Source organism: Cervus canadensis, chromosome 8, assembly GCF_019320065.1.
Source record: "Cervus canadensis isolate Bull #8, Minnesota chromosome 8, ASM1932006v1, whole genome shotgun sequence".
Taxonomy (NCBI): domain Eukaryota; kingdom Metazoa; phylum Chordata; class Mammalia; order Artiodactyla; family Cervidae; genus Cervus; species Cervus canadensis.
The window spans coordinates 10,375,067-10,387,992 of record NC_057393.1 but is presented as its reverse complement, the minus strand read 5'-3'; the positions used below and the strand labels follow the sequence as shown (position 1 = coordinate 10,387,992).

At 43.2% G+C, this 12,926-nt stretch overlaps 1 protein-coding gene across 18 annotated transcripts in view; it reads right to left on the bottom strand.

Annotated features, from left to right (window-relative positions):
- The window catches only part of FGFR2 (fibroblast growth factor receptor 2), a 105,125-nt gene that overhangs the window by 49,160 nt on the left and 43,039 nt on the right, over window positions 1–12,926 (bottom strand). For all 18 annotated transcript variants that reach the window (XM_043475273.1, XM_043475266.1, XM_043475271.1 and 15 more), the window contains one exon: window positions 5,014–5,137. In XM_043475273.1, coding sequence (XP_043331208.1) covers window positions 5,014–5,137 — 124 coding nt within the window. The remainder of the gene's footprint in view (window positions 1–5,013; window positions 5,138–12,926) is intronic.

Below are 12,926 nucleotides of genomic sequence, written 5' to 3'. Positions count from 1 at the left end.
CAGTAATCCTGAAACAGAGACATCAATGAGGGTGCCGGCAGCATTAATCTAGGATTTGAGAAGACCCAGCTCTGGAGTTCCTTTGAGATCTTGGCACCCACCTGGAACTCGGATTTTCCCGACTGTAAAATGGGGTGAGAGGTGGAAGTGGAAGTAATGAGACCAATTCAATGAACTCAAAGCTCTCAAAACGCTACAACCTTCTTCTGCAAGCTCAAGCAACTATCTTATTCCTGGGGCAGCCTCAACAACACCTTTAACCAAAGGTGGACACCTCAGCAGGATAAGTGACCGCCAGCCATTGGCCAGTTCCATCATGCCATCCAGTTTGTTCAATAAGACTTCTGATTGACTCAATAAAAGCCATTTAGGGTGTCTTCTGATTCTCAAAGGAGTTTCCAGTTTGGCAAAAAAGAAAGCAGCATTTGTTGCTAGTCACCTAGGTACCCACTGGGTGTTTTCATCTTTTAGACCAACAAATTTCTCAAACCACCAAACTGGGTTGAACTGTGGCCCCAGAAAAGATAAGCCCACACCTTAACTCCAGGAACCTGTGAATGTGACGTTATTTGGAAATAAGGTCTTTGTGATTAAGTTAAGGATCTCAAGAGATCACCATGGATTGAAGATAAGCCCCAAATGCATTGACTGGCGTCCTTAAGAGAGAAAATGCAGGAGATTTGAGAAAACCCAGAGAGGAAGCCCACGGGAAGACAGAGCCGGAAATGGAGTGATGTGTCCACAAGCCAAGGACTGCCACAGCCACCAGAAGCTGGGACAGAGGCATGAGCGAACTCACCCTCGGAGTCTCCACAAGGAACCAACCCTGCGGACAGAGAATAAACTCCTATTGTTTTAAGCCATCTGGGGGCTTCCCAGGTAGCTCAGTGGTAAAGAATCCACCTGCCAATGCAGGAGACACAGGTTCAATCCCTGTGTCGGGAAGATCCCCTGGGGGAAGGCATGGTGACCCCCTCCAGTGTTCTTGCCTGGAGAATCCCACGGACAGAGGAGCCTGGTGGGCTACAGTCGATGGGGTCACACAGAGTCAGACATGACTGAGTGACTGACCACGCACACAGGCTTGTTCTAACCACCAAACAGTCTCTGAAAATATAATGGATACAGTTCCAATTATTTATTAAGCTTTTTTAAAAATTCTTTCAAAGCATTCATTGAATTTGTTACAACATTGCTTCTGTTGTTTTATGTTTTGGTTTTTTAGCTGCAAGGCATGTGAGATCTTAGTTCCCCAACCAGGGACCACATGTTCATGCCCTGCATTGGAAGGTGAAGTCTTAACCACTGGATCGCCAGGGAAGTCCCTCAGTGATTTATTTAAATACAACTTAAGTATCAGAGCTTGATCTCTGGGTGAGGAAGATCCCCTGAAGGAGGAAATGGCAACCCAGGCCAGTGTTCTTGCCTGGAAAATCCCATGGACAGAGGAGCCTGGCAGGCTCCAGTCCATGGGGTCACAAATAGTCTGACTGGACAGGACAGATCATGCACACATGTACCTTATATACATAAGCCATCCAGGCTATGATGTGTTAGAGCAGCCCCCAGAAAACTGATAACCCAACACAGGGATGAGGTAGGCGTCACCTCTGAGCTCAGAGCAGCTAAATCACTTGTCCCAGGTCGCTCGGTCCCCAGTATGTGGGTAGACAGACCCGCTACACTCACACCACCAGGCTGCGTTTATCTAATGTCAGTGGGTCTCAGCACCTTCATTCTCAGACATGAGGAGAGTGAGACCAAAAGTTAAATGACTTTTCCCAGGTTGCAGCTTCTTTCTTGGTGGCAGGGCCCCGGGCAGGACCCAGCATTTCAGCCTCATTCGCAATGAACGGTGGCTACTTGCCACCTCCCGGAGCCAGGCCTTTTAAAGAGAGCCCGTTTTATTATCAGCACAGTTACCGAGACGTGGAGCTTCACACTAATTTTCTCTTGCAAGTAAATGGCTGAAAAGTAATGGTGTCAATTTTAATGAGGATCAAGCGAGGTTCTTAAAAGGGCTCCCAAAAACCAAAGCATCTCCCTCACACACAACAATGGCTTGCTGTTTAATTCCAGAACACAAGAATGTCACTTAAATTACACGGCTTCTACATGAAAGTGCTTATGGGAATGCCTTTCCAAGGGAGAATTTCAATAAAAAGATCTCACCCGGTTAGATGCATCGTCATATCTAAACTGAAAGCCTATGTCTCATAGCAACAAAAATAAAACCTCAGAGAACGTGCACTAGGACAGGACTTCACTTTCTCTGGGAAAGAATCTCTGAACTTCTGTGAAACAGAGATGTAGCTGAGAGGCTGCTACGAAGCAGCGGTATATTAATCTTGGACCTGCGGGCCACCAGAAATTCAGTGTTTGTGCCTGAATCCTTTTTGTTTCCACTTGCCGAGATGTTCAGAATGATTGTCTGCCAGCCCTGTAAGTCTGCCTGAGACCCTTCAGCTGACTCAATCCTTACTTTATTACCACTTCTCAGAGCAATTACTAGGGTTTTCGAGCAAAAATGAGAGTATTTCACACCTCCATCTTTCCTGAAAATGTCTTAGACTCCACTGACTTTTGGCTTCTATTTATAAAGAAGGTTCAAGGCTTGGAAAATTATTGGGGTTGAGCTTTCATGGATATTCCCAACCAGCATTGTGTCATTATTGGCCCACGTTTAGCTGGGCGAGCTCCCAAATTTGTGACATAATCAGGCCTTTCTCTGCATTACTCCATACACTCTACGCTCTCTCCACATTACACCACTGAATCATACGCTCTTTTCAACAAGACTGATTGCCAGGGGATTAACATTAGACAGCACAATTCCATTATTCAGCAGCCCAATTCAAATCCAACCCTAAATGCTAAGAGAGATTTCAGGGCTTCACAGAGATGAGCTGCCAGAAAGCTGAAAGGGGAGGTGGGGTGAGGGGCTTTTGAATGTTTTACATAACAACTCAACCTAAAACCTACTATATAAGCAAGAGCCCCGTGGCTGAAGTGGCCGAGATATGACTCCTAATTCCTGGAATGGCCCCAACCAATCTTAATGAACAATTTGTAGACCTCTGCAAAGCCAGGATCCCCAAAGACTGCTATAGCATGATGATTTTATTCCCATAATAAATTACTTATTTTCAAAATTAAGTATTTAGAACTTTTAGCCCCAAACCTTTCTTTCCTGAAATAGAAACACTCACATGTCAAACTCAGGATGCATCAGACCCAAAGTGAAATACAAGTGGTATGTTCTTTGATCAACAGACTCATGGTACATCAATGCCAAGATAAATGCTAACTACTTTCTTCTCATATTTGAGTGTTACTTCTCTTTCTGTTTCTTTGGTAAAATATCTGTACATGGTGATTCCCACTAAGAAACATTCCACAAATATCTTTGTAAGAAAAGAGAGTATAAAACTCAGGCTTTTATGAATATCTATAGAATTCACATTATACAAAATCCTTTCAAATTTCACATTAAGGATTCTGAATAATAAAATGTTACTTTTTTCCCCACTGAATACTCACAAATGGAAATTTTAAAAAGACTGTATCATACTTTCTAAAGCAGAGCTTCTTAAGAATTTAATTTAACCTGCTAGAAAATTAAAATGGTTTTCTATTTAATTTTCAATTAACCTAAAACTTCAAGTAACCAAATCTATGTAATTTGGTTAATCAAACTTTTGCAAGGTTTCTTAATGGCTCTTTGGGCAATTCAAATATCTATGGGTGGTCGGGGATGGAATTTCCCTGGTGGTCCCTTGGTTAAGACTCCACACTGCCAAAGCAGGGGGTGTGGGTTCGATCCCTGATCAGGGAACCAAGATCCTGCATGCCATACATAAAGTGTGGCCAAAATATTTAAAAATATATATATTTATCTGTGGGGTCTCTCTCCTCAAGGAGTTTATGTTTTATTGAAGGAGAAGAAATGAATGCCCACATGGAAAATAAAACTAGGGTCTCATGCCCAGGAAATGATGGAGGAAGGCCTTTGTTTATGGATACACAGTGGGTGGGCATGAGTTTGTGGGGTTACAAAGGGTCAGATCAAGGCAAACTGAAGCAAGGTGAGCTTTGAGCTGAGACCTTAGCAGGAGCAACCTGGCATATGGAGACGTGCAAACCGATTAGGTAACCCACAGCAAGGACTCAGGGACAGGCGGCCACTTTGAGAGACAGGGTAGATGGTAACGAGAAAAGATGGCTTCTACAAAGAAAAGACCTCGACCCACCATCGCAAAGCAAGACACGTCCTTGGGGTAAGTTTATCAATCCTCTAACAACACAGCAAAACACCCTTTCTTCATCAGTGACAACAAAACCCATCATAATAGACCAGGCTTGAGAAGAAATTTGAGTTTCTAGGACAACAAGCTATGTGGTCTTAAGATATTTCATGAAAATAGCTTATTTCTCCAAGCATTTCAAGTATTCATCAGTCCATCAAAACAGTTCTCTTTTCACAGAAGAAATAGGTTCTAGGAATGGATGTTGAATTTGTGGTGTCTAATGACTCTCTTCTGATGGAACTGAATGGCTCCTTGATATTAACCTTCCTCCAACCAGCTATAAGCTCAGTCATTATAATACGTTTTCCTCTACTCTTCAGCCAACATTATACAGTTGACCTTCTTTCAAAAACAATGTTCCCCCACGGCCTAACTAGACCCATTCCCTACACACGCTAGTGTTTTTTCCAGAGAAATCTCAGCTTCCAGAACATCAGCGCATCTCATATCACACCCACATCACACAGGAGGATGCTTGGGAGCCGAGGGGACCACGATAAACACATGTAACTCAGCTAATCAGAAACAGAACACTGTCAGATGACAGAAGCATCCTTCTCAAATGACAGCCTGTATTTAGAAAGAGTGAAAACAAACCAACTCTCCTGAAAGCACAGGGAGAAACAAGGCTCACTTTCCCAACTTCAAATGAGTCAAGCTGCTGCAGGATGGCACACGGCTGGCACTCGGGGAGAGGTAAACTCACCAACAACGTCGAGGTGGTACGTATGATTGATGGACCCGTAATCGTTCTCCACCACGCAGGTGTAATTTCCTTTGTCAGATGGGACCACGCTTTCCATAATAAGGCTCCAATGCTGGTTTCGTACCTGCAAAGAGGAAAGGCGGTTACTGGACATGTTTAGTACAGAATACCGGGTGCTGTGCTTTCGTGATTTGAGAAGAAGTTGAGAGAGACAAGGAAGGTAAAGAAGAATCATCTGAATTCTGAAGTTTCCTCCTAATAAGGACTCAGACTGGTGACAAAGGAAATCCATAGGTATCATCACAGTGAACGTCTGGCAAGCCCGCACTGACATGTTCAGATACAAGAGCGTGTGGAGGAGGTCGGTCATGTCGTGGGCTTGAGGGCTTCTCTAGAAGCTGCCAAGTGGCCAGGGGACACATCACTAGCCCCCAGGTGTCAGTGTTCCTGGGCAGGTAAGCCTCAGACTGGTCATCCACTGGGAACCCTGAGACTATGGCACCAAGGACCCACACAGAGCCAATGCCAGGGATGTGAACACACACTGGATACCAGGTATTAGGCTGGCCAAAACGTTCACTCCGAAAGCTGTCACAGGAAAACCCGAACGAACTTTATGGTAACCCAATATTTCCCTGAGCACTCCTTTCAACCTCAGCAAGTTTAACCTTAACTCCTCCAAGGAACCCACGAGGTAGCTACTGTTTCTGTTCCTGGAGCCTTCTGGTTTGAAGGCCTCCCAGCACTTTCCATGTGGCCCTTAGATGCTATTGGGACATCAAAAGTTTCAGCTGGATACTTAGATCTGCGCCCTGCCCCATCACCGGATAAGATGCTACATGTCCCTCAGATATATACTCAGAATTCCAAATATGGGAGCAATGAATCCTTAGGCAACTTAAGGTGTGTATTCATCTGTTTACAAAATCCTTGAGACTTTTCAAAGATAGGCAGCAAGTGAGAAAATAAGTTACTATGATTCTTACCCTAGTTCTGTCAACATGCAAACAGGCTAGATTCTAACGTCCCCACTTTGCTTTTAAAACATTTCAATAGACTCAGGTTTTCAAGCAACTATGATTTTACCCCCCATATTTAGAACAAAATGCAGATTGCATCGTTCAGGCTCACAGCTTTAACAGTTCTCTCCAAATCCATATCCTTCTTTAAAGGCATTTTGGACAAGGCATTCTGGAGAAGTAGAAAGAAAAAATAAAAAGCCGGGGCCTACTCATGTTAACTATCGTTTCAGGAATTCCAACTGACCTTCTGAATGATTCCCTGAGCGCGGCAAGTGTTTTCTGCCTTAATCACATAAAAACCGATAATACCAGCAGAGCCTCTGCAAGCACATGAGTGATTCAAGGAACTAAATTAGAGAAGAAAGAAAATCATCTCGTGAACGCCCCATTATACAAAACAGGAGGGCAGAGCAGCTGTCCACTTCGAAAAGCAGAGCCAACAGAGGTAAGAGATTAGCCGAACACGCTGTAGTACAACCCTCTTCATGTCAGCCTGTCAGTTCAGCACAAGCCACCGCTGCAGAGTGCAGTGACCGATGCTGAGCCCAAAACCAGGATGGCTGGTCATCACTAACAGTCTTAGGAAGCATCATGGGGTGAACGCTGGACTCTACTTCTTAACAGACTACAAGCCCTGCATCAAGACTGAGCAGCCACTTTGTTTCAGCTACTGCCTGAAGACGATTCCCCCTGTACAACCATGGAGGGCTAAGGTCCTAGAGCTGGTGAGGGGGCGCTGGTCTCACCGTCACAGGCAAGAAGTCTGGCAGTAAATGAACTTGCAGGCATCAGAGCCACAATAGAGACAGGAGACAGTCCATTCTTTGTGTTGGGAGAAGATACATTTTCTGCCCTTGGCTGGACCACAGGCTTTTGGGAGACCCAGAACAAGAGGCTATGTCTCCTCTTAGGAGGGATAAGCACCTTCTTTGAAGTATGTATTAAATGGATGCTCAGAAAGAGGACAAGATGTGGATGCTAAAATTTCCAGTGCGAGGAGAATGCTCTACTGAAATCCTGGGCCTCAGGGACTCCCCTGAGGCTACAGGCTCCGCGCATGGAAAGTGCTTGATTTAACTTAGGCCAGATGAGCCCACAGTGAGACCCTCCCTCTCCCCCAACTCTCAGGAATATCAGGAATGGGACTCGCCTGGCCTCTGAGGAACCGGTCACGTGGAGGGTAACTCAGGCCCTGACGTCACCAAGCCACGTAATCCAGCGTTTAGCCCTGCTGTAAATATTCAGTTCTTTGAGCCCCCGCTCAAATGTCATGGGCCTAAGCCCTTAATCATGGCTAGTGCCTGTCTCTGGACCCCGTCCAAACTGTCAATGTCTTTCTTGTGCCTGAACCCAGATTTGGCACAGAGTGGATTCCAAATGGAGCTGAACCTGGACTGTGCAGAGGGCATGGTCTGCCTCAGCCCAGACGTTAAATCTTGGCATATGCAGCTTGGCAGGCCACCGCCTTTTTCTTTTTTTTTTTAAACCCCTGGGCATATGGTCAGCCGCAATCTTTCGTCGGGGCTATGGCAGTACACGTAAGATCCCTCTACAAGGGCATGTTCTCCCGTGGATATTTACTTCCTAGAGATGCATGACAATAACGTTAATAAGTTAACATTTATAAAAGCTTTCACAATGAGAAACACATTTACCAAACAGGGTGTTTCTGCCCTTTCAGAGACCTTGGTACTCAATCAATATTACCCCATACAACGCTGCTAATATTTATTTTCTTACACCATGGCTCCAATATTTGATTCCTTGACTTGCCACCAATCCCAAACTTTATGAGCTGTGGCATTTTCCAAATGGATGCCCTTGGAAACCACCAACATGGAGACAATTTGACACTTTTGTAGAGGACATCCTACCATTAACTATTAGCTGCTTAATGACAAGCCAAGAGACTATAAACAGTAACTCTACAAAAATAGGGAAGAGGCGGAAAGGTTTCTGTGTTTTTTAAACAATATCCTCAGTCACTTAGTCATGTCCGACTCTCTGCAACCCCAGGGACAGTAACCCACCAGGCTTCTCTGTCCAAGGAATTTTTCAGGCAAGAACACTGGAGCAGGCTACCATTTCCTCCTCCAGGGGATCTTCTCAACCCAGAGATCAAACCTGCATCTCCCATATTGGCAGGCAGATTCTGTACCACTGAGCCACCAGGGAAGCCACCGTATTAAACTTGATCTTAGCTAAAAGGCCATGAAACACACCATTTCCATACCAAGAATCTGGGTAAACCTAAAGAAACTACAAAAATGTATAAGATGTTATCTTCAACATGTTTTTCTCAATTCCCCAGGTTTTGAATGCTCCAGCGTTTCTGCCAATTAGGTCAAATGCACATAAACCATCTTTGCATTCCCAGAAGAGGAATGTGAACATCTAATAAACATATGAAAAGATGTTAACCTCATTAAGGAGCAGGGAAATGCAAATTAAAACAATGATGAGACACGGTTACTCACCAGTTGATTAACAAAAATTAGAAAGATCAGTGTCATTGAATACTTGGTGAGGGTGGAGGGAAACAGACTCATAATAGGAATGGAAGTTGAGAAAAATATTTCTGTAAAATAATTTACTCATACCTATTAAAACAGACATTTTTGGGGGGACTTACTTAATTCCACTTCTATAAACCTTGTCTACACAAAAAAGAGCAGAATTACTCCAAAGCACATGAACAAGATCATTGCTTCAAGCACAGCTTGTAACAAAAAAAAAAACAACTTGGAACCCATGAGGAGCAGGCTCATTCAGAATGAGTAGTTTATTCCAGAAGACTAGCATACAGTCACTAAAAAATATGAAGCATTCTTCTGTCCAGTGCTGGTAAAATATCATTAATAGTTATTGATGAATGAAAACAAGTAGCCTGAATGCAAATGTCTATTTATGATTCCCTTTTGTAAAAAATACACACACACATACCACACACACCCTTCTAGGTGCATATAGGCCTGAATCTGTGAGCATGACTTACATGCAAGGTAAAATCAGGAAGAAAATATACTAAATTGTTAGCAATGTATAATATATACATAATATAATTAAAGTAATGGAATTAAAAGTGTTTACACTTCTCGCATTCTCACTTTTAAAATTTAAACATAAATCCCCCATGCAGACAACAGAAGATGTGAACGAAAACTCTAGGTGAGGAGTTGCTCTGCGGCAGATTCACTGCATGTGTAGCTCTCTTGCAGACCGACCTCAAGAGCCCAGGAGAATCGAAATCCTGCATCAACCAGTACATGCACAATTCCTTCTTTTCATTCCTGCCTGTGGCTAAATCTTTGTGGAATTCATCAGTATTTTTCATCTGCCAAGGAACAAAAGGAGAGAGCGTGGGGTTTCAAAGCTAATGTTCACTAAAGACTTTTAAAAATAACATTGCAATACTGGAACCAAGTCGACTAAGCTAACAGCCTACACTCTCTGACTTGCCATCCAAAAACTAGACTCACAAACATTCCATACCCTGTCATGCAAAGAAAAAAGGTGGCCCAGACAGGTTTGTTTGTTTTTTCCCCCGAAATTCCTCGGTTACCTAAAGCCTCCGAGTTGCCTGTTAAACCCCTAGCCTGCAGCTGACAACCAGGAATGTCCATTGAGTTGGTCAGAGACCAAAAACCTGGGTGAAAGGTCAAAGAACCAGTTGTCACCTGGATGTTTGCCTTCACATTGCAAAAACCTCTGGACATTTCTAAATACCCAGGTGTTCAATAACAAGCAGAATAAACACCCAGAAGCTGGATGGAAAGTTGAACTCTGTGCCAAGTCAAGGAATGTAGTGTCCATATGACGGTAAATATTCTCACAACTTCCTTCCACCAGTATCAGGGTTCAAATGGGTTCAAATTATAGAGAAGGACAGCCCTCCCTTTTAACTCTGGCCATCATAAGGTGCCCCATGAACTGTAATTCAACAGAGGCCAGCTGTCATTAGGATGCACAAAATCCTACTATCCCCTGCCAGACTCCCATTTTCAGCTGGTTCCTGGGGTATTTCAAATCATCTCTCTGGGATGTGTATATACGAACTGAGCTTACCTGTGCCGAGGGCTGGGACACATACTGCTGCCTGTCACTGGGCAGACGTGGAAGCAAACACCTGTTTAATGCTTAAACACCAAGTTTGCTTTTCAGGTGGTGTCCAGAGAACAGGGCTGGGCGAGCGCTGATCTTCTAGGACCTGTGGCAGAAACTCTTCCCTCTACTCAGCAAGCAATGGATCTCTTCGGAGGAGACAGGAAGGGAATATAAAATGCAAGCCTGTTCTCTTAGACGTCTATTCCCTAAAAATGCCCAGAAAGGTGCTCTGGGGCCAGACTGCCAATGGGGTATCCACTGCCTTTTGAACTTAACTCTTTAAAAATTTCAAGGCCCTCCTTAAAAAGCTAAACACAGAATCACCATATGACCCAGCCATTCCATTCCCAGGTGTACACCCAAAGGAATCCAAAGCAAGGGCTCGAACAGACACTAGTACCCTGATGTTCACAGTAGCAGCATCAACAGAGGCCAAAAGGTGGAAATAACCCAAGTGCCCATTAACAGATGAATGAATAAACAAAACGTGGTCTTATCCATATAATGGAATATTATCCAGCCATCCTTGTAAAAGAATGAAGTTATGATTCATGCTACAACATGGATGAACCTTGAACACATGAAGTGAAATAAACCAGACAGGAAAGGACAAATTTCCTATGATTTCACTTATATGAGATACCTAGACAGGCGAATTCAGAAATAGAAAATAGATGAGAAGTTACCAGGGCCTGGGGAAAGGAGGAACAGGGAATTAATACTTAATGGATACAGAGTTTCTATTCTAAGGGATGAAAAAGTTATGGAAAAGAAATGACAAGTTTTACCACACACGCACCAAAAAAAAAAAAAAAATCTCCCAGGTCATGGAAACTGGAAGAACAGCATCATATCATCCCCCAAGCACCCCCGACCCACGGGTTTGCTCTCAACAGTATGCCTTGATTCATCTGGTATTTATGTGCTCCAGGGAAGTTATTACCATCTCTGTTTTTCATTTATCGTAACAGTGGTTTTTATTTTTTTTAACAAAACATGGAACCATGTTTGAAAAAAGCAGTTTAATAAGAGCATGAACTTTGGAGCAAAAATTGCCTGGATCCAAATGGCAGCTCTGCCATCTAGGAGCCATGTGACAAGCCTCATCTGTAAAAGGGGCAGAAAAGCTCACCTCTTTGGGCCAGAGTACGACGCACACAAGAGGCACCCAGAACAGTCAAGACACAAGTGAACAGACCACACATGCCAGCAGATACCAACTACACCTGCTTCTCATCACAGACGGCCTGATCTGAGATGAAAGCAGAAACGTCTTATTTGAAAAAAAAGTTCAACAAAGTATATAAATATATTACAAAGTCACATTAGTCGTGACTTTTCCAAATAAACATACTTTGGGGTTAAGCATAACATTTAATAACCTAGAAAATGTAAATCTAATCTACCCATCGAAACAACCAGCTCAGTTATGATTCTAAGAAAATGATTTTTTTTTTTAGTTGTCTTTTCTTGGACCTGAAATATACTTGGAAACTAACAGTCTATGCTGTACAATGCTTCTCTCTGCCAAGTGGTTCTGTGGAAATTCTAACCTCTTGGATGCCATGGACTCTTGTGCCAATTCCATGGTCATGTTGAGGGAGAGATTTACCCCATGGTCTCTCCGTGGGTCTTATGCAGTTGGTGGCTTGAAAGATGGTTTTTGAGAATGTTTTTCTCCTCTATGCCTAAATCATTACCTAGGAATGAATTAGGAATGGAGATGGCCTATTAATCTCAGCCATCTTCTCATTTTTCTACTTTTAATTGTGAAAACTGTCCAGAGCCCTACTAAATATCTAGCCTTAAAAGCAATCTCCTGGGACTTCCCTGGTGGTCCAGTGGCTAAGACTCCACGCTCCCAAGGCAGGGGGTCCAGGTATTCGATATCTGGTCGGGGAACTACATCTCACATGCCTCAACAAAGATCCCATGTGCCACAACGAAGACCCAGCTCAGCCAAATTAATTAATTACATATTTTTTAAAAAGCAATCTCATTTTTAAAAATTTGTGCAGTTATTTAACATGAAAAATGCCTGATGCTACATCATGGCTATGCTACTAAATCACAAGTTTTAGGGCTGGAAAGGATCAAACATGGGAGATTTTCTATCCCAATTTCCCATCTTAAGGACAGGTGAAGTACAGAGCCTAGCCAACTTTTTAACTGATGTTGAAAAGGCCCAGGCATCAGCACAGTTAGGGAGATATGGTTTTGTTGCAAGTCATGCTTGGTCATTATAAATAAATTAATAACATCCAACCAGCCTTTGCCCACATACTAAGAAAAACAATAATCTGACTCTTAATCACCTAAGAATGGCTCAGCATGAGTTCTTTGATAAATAAGACTGAAGCACAGAATACCAAGGAGTTTCACTATTTTAATTAAAATGAGCTTTCTGTCCTGTTTCATAATTTTCTTTGACTTCGCTTTGGTTTTTTGTGCTCCTTTTCCCTTCAGTGGGCACATAGGCATAACACAGTAGCCCAGGGCCAAAGCACCCGACCCATCAACAGCTGGAAAGAGCGAGACAGACAGCTGAGCCACTGGTGAACAGCCATGGTTTATGGAATGAGATTTATGAAGGAGGGGGAAAAAAAATCACAGAAGTTAACACAATTTCGTTTGCAGAAAACTTCAAGTCAATTTCTAGAAAAAGACGTCTTGGAAAAGTTGACACTCCGCTTCTTCATTAAATAAAAGAACTAATGGATGGGAATGAGAGGAGGGGTCATTTAGATGAGGTATGTGGGATCTTAGTTCCCCAACCAGGATTCAAAC